This window comes from Myotis brandtii, unplaced genomic scaffold, assembly GCF_000412655.1.
Source record: "Myotis brandtii unplaced genomic scaffold, ASM41265v1 scaffold721, whole genome shotgun sequence".
Taxonomy (NCBI): domain Eukaryota; kingdom Metazoa; phylum Chordata; class Mammalia; order Chiroptera; family Vespertilionidae; genus Myotis; species Myotis brandtii.
This window is the reverse complement of record NW_005370848.1, coordinates 15,336-24,375: the sequence shown is the minus strand read 5'-3', so window position 1 is coordinate 24,375 and position 9,040 is coordinate 15,336. Positions and strand designations below refer to the sequence as shown.

General features: G+C 52.4%; 1 protein-coding gene and 1 long non-coding RNA gene across 2 annotated transcripts in view; both read left to right on the top strand.

Annotated features, from left to right (window-relative positions):
- The window catches only part of MT4 (metallothionein 4), a 48,170-nt gene extending 46,036 nt beyond the window's left edge, over positions 1-2,134 (top strand). Inside the window, exons 5-6 of the mRNA XM_005882468.2 lie at positions 1,373-1,438; positions 1,889-2,134. Of these exons, the coding sequence (XP_005882530.1) occupies positions 1,373-1,438; positions 1,889-1,980 (158 nt within the window). The 3' untranslated portion in view covers positions 1,981-2,134. The remainder of the gene's footprint in view (positions 1-1,372; positions 1,439-1,888) is intronic.
- A 4,303-nt stretch (positions 2,135-6,437) lies between these two features.
- On the top strand, positions 6,438-9,002 carry LOC102261938. Its single transcript, XR_314505.2, has 3 exons — positions 6,438-6,750; positions 6,978-7,049; positions 8,887-9,002. It is a non-coding gene; the product is annotated as an uncharacterized LOC102261938 (long non-coding RNA).
- The last annotated feature ends 38 nt before the right edge of the window (positions 9,003-9,040 follow it).

The following is a 9,040-nucleotide window of genomic DNA, read 5'->3' as shown; positions in this document are numbered from 1 at the left end:
CTGCAGAGCCTGCAGGTGTCTGGTTCAGGCTTCCTTCCTGCAGGTAGGAGCCGCCAGTGGTGTTTGTTTCAGACTGGGGACCTCTGGGGCAGACCCCACCCTCTGTTGGCTACCAGCCTCATTTGCTAGAATTGATAACCTGGCTCTGGAATGACTGTGGGGGGGACCTAGCAGCAGGCCCCTACAGGCAGCCACCAGGACAGGGAACGAGCTCCAGCCCAGATCCTGGAAACCTGGTTTTGGTCCGTTGCTGCAATCACTTCTGACACTTAGTATCTCCAGGTCTCAATTTCCTCCACAGTTCCTGTGGGAACTTGGACTTGGTGGAGATGGCCTAGCCCAGTGGTTCTCAAACTGGATTCTACAGTAGAATCACCTGTGCTCCTTTTTTAAAATACTGACTCCCGCCGGATCTGTGTGGCTCAGTGATTGACTGTCAACCTATGAACCAGGAGGTCACAGTTCGATTCCTGGTCAGGGCACATGCCCTAGTTCAGTGCTCGGCAAAATGCGGCTCGCGAGCCACACGCGGCTCTTTGGCCTCTTGAGTGTGGCTCTTCCACAAAATACCACGTGCGGGCACGCACGTACAGTGCGATTGAAACTTTGTGGCGCAGAAGTCGGTATTTTGTTTAAGAGCCACACTCAAGGGGCCAAAGAGCCGCGTGTGGCTCACGAGCCGCAGTTTGCCGACCACTGCCCTAGTTGCATGCTCAATCCCCAGTAGGGGGCATGAAGGAGGCAGTCAATCAATGATTCTCTCTTATCATTGATGTTTCTATCTGTCTCTCCCTCTTCCTTCCTCTCTGCAATCAATATAAATATATTTTAAAAAAATAAAAATAAAAATACTGCCCCAGCGGTTTGGCTCAGTGGATAGAGCATCAGCCTGGGGACTGAAGGATCCCAGGTTCGATTCCAGTCAAATGCTGTGGGCTCAATCCCGGGTAGGGGGGTGTGCAGGAGGCAGCCGATCAATGATACTCTCTCATCATTGATGTTTCTCTCTCTCTCCCTCCCCCTTCCTCTCTGAAATCAATAAAAATATTTAAAATATATATACTGACTCCCTTTCCCCACCCAGATTTTTGAATCAGAACATCTCAAAGGTTGGTCCCAGGAATCTGCATGTTAGCGAGGATCCTGGGGGTTACTGAGCAGCCACCGGGGTTTGGGGTTTCCGTGCGTGGCCTGTGACTGGGAACCACTGGGTGGTCCTCGCCGCTTGGAATGATGCTGAACAGCATCTTCCCCTCTTGCCCAGCACGGCCCAGCGACGGCCCGGAGACCCTGCCCCGGGGGCGCTCTGCAGCCCACCCTGTGTGCCCCGTCCGCCTTGGTCCTCACGTTTGTGCTCTGTCCTCTCTTCCAGGAGGAATATGCATCTGTGGAGACAACTGCAAATGCACAACTTGCAACTGTAAAACGTGTCGAAAAAGTGAGTCCGGCGACTGGGGCACCGAGGGCCAGGCGCTAGGGAACTCTGTTCCCTCCATCCGCAACCCCCAGCCATGGTGGGAGGGAGCGGGATCTGGGTGCCTTTTGCCCACTTGGGAGGACTGCGGGGAGGTTCCAGCCTGCCCAGCGGAGATGGGGAAAGAGCACTGGCCTGGAGTCAGCAGCTCTGGGGTTTGGTCCCGGATCAGCCACTGTCCAATACCCCTGGGCAAACCCTGGCCCCACTCTGGGCCTCTGATGGACTCCACATGGCCTCTGAGATGCCTTCCAGCTCCAACAGCCCACAACGTCCGGTCCCAGGGTTTTGTGACTGCGGATTGAAGCCCATGGCAGGCTCTTCTTTTCCTACTTCCTCTGAGCGGTGGGAGGGAAGGTGGTAAGAGAGCAGTGCGGACCGCAAGCTGATCTGTCCATCTCCCGACCCTTCTAGGCTGCTGCTCCTGCTGCCCCCCGGGCTGTGCCAAGTGTGCCCAGGGCTGCATCTGCAAAGGAGGCTCCAGCAAGTGCAGCTGCTGCCCCTGAAGGGCACCCGGCGTGCTGGGGTGCGGCCTGGGAAGCGTCTGTACAGAGCATTAGTGGAGAAGTTGAGATGAGTGTACTTTTTATATATTTGCCCAACGAGGTGTTGGTGACATTCATGTAAAGTGTTGGAGCAATAAAGTTTCCATTCATGGTTGTCTGGTGGTCAGAGCACTGTTTGAGCCTCACTCAGAAGGACCCAGAAGGGCCAACTCCATTGCAGATATGGCGGTTGCCTGCCTGCATCCCTTCTGCCCAGGTTGCTAATGGCAGGCTCCTGCAACTCTGCCTGGGGACTTTCTCCTGCTGCCTGGGCCTTTTTTTTTTTTTTAATATGTTTTGATTGATTTTGAGAGAGAGAGAGGAAGAGAGAGAGTTAGAGAGGTAGAAACATCAAGGAGAGAGAAACATCATCAGCCCAGCTGCACATGGGTCAGTGTTGGAGCGTCACCTATGAGCCAGGAGGTCAAGGTTCAATTTTGGGTCAGGGCACATGCCCAGGTTGTAGGCTTGAACCCCAGTGTGGGGTGTGCAGGAGGCAGCCAATCAATGGTTCTCTCTCATCATTGATGTTTCTCTCTATATATATTTTTTACTCTCTCTCTCCCTTCATCTCTGAAAGCAATAAAAAAATATATTTTTAAAACACACACACACACACACACACACACACACACACACAAAAATCATCAATTGGCTGCCTCCTGCACGCCCCACACTGGGGATTTAGCCCACCACTCAGGCATGTTCCCTGACCCCGGAATCAAACCATGACCTCCTGGTTCCTGGGTCAACGCTCAACCCCTGAGCCACACTGGCTGGGTTGCCTGAGCTTTCTTGCCGCAAGCACAGAGTAGGCTGGGGGAACTGGGGAGTCAAGGCCACGGGGAATAGCCCCTAACCAATGACAAATAGTAGTGAGGAGGTAAAATAGATACCCCATATCTTTACCCTTACAGTGGGACAGATCTGAGACCTGGTCCGCACCATCCCCCAGGAATCCTGGTTTCTGCAGCTCCTTCATCTTCTGCTGTCCCAGCCTGATTCCCCAATAACACAAAACACAATTCCCCATTGACCTCCCTCTACGTCTTGATCTGAGCTGTGCCTTTCTCTGCTCCCATTCATCACCCATAAATGTGATTTGACCCAGTCTGATATTCCAGAAAAACATTAAAGCCTGATTCAGTGATGTACTTGTCCAAGTCATCTTTCCTCACACTGTTATATAAAATGTCTTGAGGCCAAGACACCAAAGAAAGAGGCTAACAACTCCATCATTATATGAAGAGCTTAGGAAGGGAACTTATATACATACAAGGCTCATCTGGGGACAGCAAGACGACATGGATGCCCCCTGCACCATGTGGCAGGCGTTAAGGGGTTATGTAGGACAGGGCTGGATGAATAGGGGTACTGGGGTGTGACCCACCCCGGATAATGGGGCAAAGACTTACCCACTTGCCTAAGAAAGGGCAATGGCCTGTTCCAGGAACCAGCAGCCTGGGGCACAGGGAAGGGGGGTGGGATTTGTGGGAGCAATCTTCGTTCTGCTGGGATCTAACTGGATCTAGCCTAAGGGTCCGGCAGTCTCTGCTCCACAAACTCCAATCCTCAGTTCGTTTATTCGTTTTTCTCTTTTCTCTCCTTGTCTTTATAAAGTTTCTTTTGATTGATTTTCAGGAGGAAGGAGAGGTAAATGCATGTTTTCAGTCTACCATCTTGTAGGCCTTTTACTGGTATAATTGCTCATCTTTGCAACAACCCTACAGAATGGGGATTGCTACCTCATTCTACAGGTGGGGAAACTGAGGCTCGGAGAAGACCCCAACTCGGGCAGGACTAGCTGAGAGGGAAGCTTGAAGACCATGTGGGGAGACGGGGATGGGGTGGAGCTGAAGTGGGAAGTAAGCAGGCGGGTTACAAGCAACCTTGCAGGAGTGAAACTTAAGCAGAGGAGACACGAAGGAAACAGATTTCAGGTCAAGGAGAGCTTTCTCACGGCAGAGCTTCCTGGAGCCGGCAGGTGCTGTGTCAGGAGGCTGACACGTCATGGATCGTGTTCCCATGCTGCCTAAGGAAGACAATGGAGACCTCGGACGGGCTGTGACAGACTCAGCACCTGCTCAGGATACATTCCAACTTGGATGGAGACCAGAGGAGGGCTTGGTGGGAAAGCAATGGAGGCCCGGTCACAAGACAAGAAAGGAAGTTCCTCGTGTGGACTGCAGGGGGCGCTCCAGGCACACAGGCAGCTGAGGCAGGAGTATGCTGGGCCCTTGGGAATGGTACAAGGATTGAGAGGGGTGTTCACGCTTCACGCTGGCTGGCTTTGGGACCCAGACATCCCAGAAAGGGCTTAGACCCCTCAGGTACAAACGCTCGGAGGATAAATCAAAGCCAGCTCTCCAACAGACGATTGCGCCTTAGTTGTAAAGGCCTTAACGAAGTGTAAACTACCACCCAGATTCACAGGGCATACGGCTTTTAAAATAATTTGGCTCCTGGCTGGTGTGGCCCAATGGTTGACTGTAGACCTATGACCCAGGAGGTCATGGTCCAATTCCCTGTCAGGGCACATGCCCAGGTTTCGGACTCGATCCCCAGTGTGGGATGTGCAGGAGGCAGCTGATCAATGATTCTCTCATCATTGATGTTTCCATCTCTCTCCTCCTCTCCCTTCCTCTCTGAAATCAATAAAAATATTTTTAAAACATAAAATAATTTGGCAATGTAATCAATGGGCCACAAAAACATTTGTTCCCATTTTACCCAATAGTTTCACTACTGGAAATCTAAATTAGGGAACTCACCACAAATTCAGTGGGGGGCGGGGGGGCCTCACTCACTCACAGGAGGGTGCACTTCAATACTATTTATAATTGTGAAAAACTGTAAACAACCTCATGTCTAAGGCTATGAAATTGTTCAAGTAAGCTGTGGCCTGTGCACATGATGGGATATGACACGGCCACTAAAAATGCACAGGAAATGATTTGGTAAAATCTTAAATTATAGGCTATGAATTAGTTATGCAGTCTTTTTTTTTTTTTTTCCAGAAGAAAGGCCACATAGAATACAAAATGTGAAAATGAAATATACTAAAATGTTGACAGTGGCTGAGTTCAAATCACAGATATTTTTCTTTCTATTTTTCAAAATTTTCCAAAATTTACTGACATGGCCTTTATTAAAATAAATACTGTTCGAAAAGAAAAAAATATGTATACTTTGAGACATAAATTCTACTTTAAAGAATGTTGTCTCCTAAGAGAAAAATCATGGACATAGCCCTAGCCAGTTTGGCTGAGTGGATAGAGCATCCGCCTGCAGACCGAAGAGTCCCAGGTTCAATTCCGGTCAAGGGCACATGCCACAGCTGTAGGCTTGACCCCCAGTGGGAGGCATGCAGGAGGCAGCCAATCAATGATTCTCTCTCATCATTGATGTTTCTATCTCCCTCTCCCTTCCTCTCTGAAATCAATAAAAATATATTTTTTAAAAATCGTAGAAGTGAAATTAATTTCAGGGACAGAAATTTACAATCTATTGATAAATATGGGAAAAGTCATTTATAAATCAGTGTACTGTAGGCTTCTAATTTTATATTTGAAAGGCTTATATCTGCACATATTTAATTCTCCAAAAATTTATACAATAAAGGAAGAATAAAGGGGAGGAGGGTGTTTTAGAAGGATGTTATGGTTTTCAGACCCCTCAAGATCCTGGCTACCCTAGGGTGTAGAGGGGTGTATTAAGGTTCTCCAGAGAAACAGAACCAGTATATATATGGATCTTGATATGACATATATATACATATATAGCTATGTACCTATATGTATATATGTGTGTGTATATATATATATAGTGGGGCAAACATGGGTTTACAGTTGTTCATATGGAATACAATCATTAATAAATAATAATACAAGAATAAACTTTTGCATAGTCACAACTGTAAAGTTACTTTTGCCCCGCCCCGTACATATATAGGTTATGCATTTATGATAGGAGTTGGCTCACATGTTGTGGAGGCTGAGGCCCACAGTCTCCCACCTGCACGCTGGAGAACCAGGACAGCAGGTGGTGCATTCAGGCCGTTAGAAACCTGAGAACCAGGAGCGGCCAACGTCTCTGGGCAGGAGAGGGATGTCTGGGCTCAGGCAAGGCCATTCGCCCTCCTGCCTTTCTCTATCCAGGCCCTCAACAGCCTGGCTGCTGCCCACCCACACTGGTGGGAGCAAGCTTCACTCAGACTAACAATTCAAATGCTAATCCCTTCCGGACACAGCCTCACAGACACACTCTGAAATGAGGTTTTCCCAGCTGTCTGGGCCTCCCTCGGCCCCAGGCGGGTTGACATGTAAATTACCCATCACCGTGGGGCGCGGGCGGGGAGATTGCTCTCCCGGCTCAGAAGCCTCAGTCTCAAGGACGCGTCCCCGCCGTGCACACCGAGGCGTGCACCGAGGTGGGGAGTGCCCTCCCCTGTGCACACAGTGGGGAGTGAGGTGGCTGCACGCCAAGCGGGGAGTGGGGGAGCACGACGGGGGAGGAGGACCGCTGCCGCAATGCGCGCTTTCCTGGGAGCCCAGATGGAGAGGGGGCGCCGAGCGCGCGCGCCGCGGGCTGTGCTTGCGCGGCCCCGCCTGGGGCTATAAAAGCCTCATCACCTGCGGCCACTGAGCCTCCAGTGGTCGGGAGAAGCCAATTCACCCGCTCCAGTGCCATCTCCGCTCGACATGGACCCTGAGACCTGCCCCTGTCCTACTGGTGAGCCCCCTCCTCCATGCTGCGGCACAGCGCGCCCCCGCACTCCCAAAGAATCCCAAGTTCTCTGGCTTCCGACAAGGACTTTTGGGGGAAGGGACCCTTATTTCCCATTTTGAACCTCGTGAAGGGTGGGCATATCCCACAGGGCACTGAGGTTCGGCACCCGCCTCCTCCCTTTAAGCCTGGCCCCGCCCGAGTTTTCCCACTTGAACCTTCTCCCCGTCTAGGAGGGTCCTGCACCTGCGCTGGCTCCGACTCCTGCAAGTGCGAGGGATGCAAATGCACCTCCTGCAAGAAAAGTGAGTGTGGGACCCCCTCTGCCCCTGCCTGCTCTGCTCCCCTCGCCTGTCCAGGCAACATGGAGAGACCCCGGGGCCCCTACTACATTGCTTCTGACTCTTTCCGGGACAGAGGTCCTGGGGAGGCCTGAAGATACAATCGGCCTGGCCCCACCCCCAGTGATTCATCCAGCAGGCCTGGGGCAAGACGTTTTGGAAATTCCCAGAAGATTCCAACGGGAAGCTGGAACTGAGGACTGTCATCCTGGTCCACCCCGCCCCCTTTCTCTCCCCGCTTAAAACCTCCAGTGCCTGGGGGAGCCATTAGTGAGTTTGGGGGTTGGCGATGGACTTCCCATCCCCCTCAGGCCTTTGTGGATTCCCCTTAATGTGACCTCCCCAGGTCTCCCCAGACGCAGCAGCAGTGTCATGTGCCTGGGGAGTAGGAGGTGGGAGGAGGCCTCTCTTTTCCAGGGGGTGTAAGACTAGATGACCCCATGGGTCTCCTGGACCCCCCCACACCTGTACCCTCTGTGTTCCTCCTAGTGCATCCTCCAAGCTTCTTCTCAAGGCCATGTGCCCTGTGATGCTTTTTCCGTCAGGCCCAGCTCTCCCCCAGCCGGGGCCTGACCCTGCTCCCGGACTCCCCTGTGTGACCAGAAAGGGGACTGGGCCTCAGGCCAGTGGGTAGCGTCTGGGTTTCTTACTTCATGTGTTAAGGCTGGGGACAGTGGAACCAGGAAGGGCCTAGGGGAGCAGTAGCAACAGGAGGGAGCCCCGGGGGGCGGCGTTGGCTCCCTAGAAACGTTACAGGGAAGAAGTGAGCCCAGGCGGCCGCTGTCAGCTCACTGGATAGTGGGAGGAGAGGGCCTTGGGGACAGGTTCAGGGGGGTTAGCCGGGAGGAGCTGCCACGGCCCATGGCTCCCCTGGTCACAGGCCCATGGGGACCCTTAGAGTTTAGGAGAAAGAAAATTCACTCGAAAGGGAGGTCCGAGTGAGTGTGCCCAAGGAGGGGCAGGCTGGCTTCTTTGTCTCGAAGGGTTTCATCTGATCTCCGAGGTGGGGATTCTAGGGGAGCTCTCAGGGCCGATCTCCATAGACCAGGGGTGGGCAAACTTTTTGACTCGAGGGCCACAATGGGTTCTTAAACTGGACCGGAAGGCCGGAACAAAAGCATGGATGGAGTGTTTGTGTGAACTAATATAAATTCAAAGTAAACATCATTACATAAAAGGGTACGGTCTTTTTTTTTTTAGTTTTATTCATTTCAAACGGGCCGGATCCAGCCCGAGGGCCGTAGTTTGCCCACGGCTGCCATAGACCATTCCTCAGCTTTTCTAGATGGTGGTGTCCACGGATTGGTCAACACCAGGGCAGGGGAGTCATTAGACATTGCCACCTGGTTTTGCTGCTTTTCGGGGCCTGGAGCTGAAATATAGCCGAGGCCTAGATGTTATCTCCGGGGAGGAAAGGTCAGGCCGGGACCAAACCGCAGGATCAGCATGAAGCTGGGGGAGGGAAGGCGACCCCGGGCAGCGAGGCCTGGCATTAGTTTTGCTCATTGCTGGGCACCCAGGGCTTTCCGCCCTGGTGACCTGTGTGTGGCTGTAAATTGCTCGGCTAGTCTGTTCAGCTATTTGTCTCAGGTTCTCAGCTCCAATTGCCAAGGAATTTTCCTAGCTTCCTACTATCCTGCCTCACCAGCACTTACCTGAGGGGCTGGGGGCTGGGTACCCCTCTCCCACAGGCAGCCCAGCAAGCAGCTGACATACCATAGACGCTGAGTCAGACCAGGTGTGACAACAACCAGCCTCCTGGCACCTCTCCTTCTACCCCCTCCCCTTGTTTTACCCGCAGGCTGCTGCTCCTGCTGCCCGCCTGAGTGCGAAAAATGCACCAAGGATTGTGTGTGCAAAGGCGGAGAGGGGCCTGAGGCCGAGGCTCAGAAGTGCAGCTGCTGCGATTGAGATGAGGACCTGCCCCTCCAGGAAACACGTGTAAATAGTGCTGA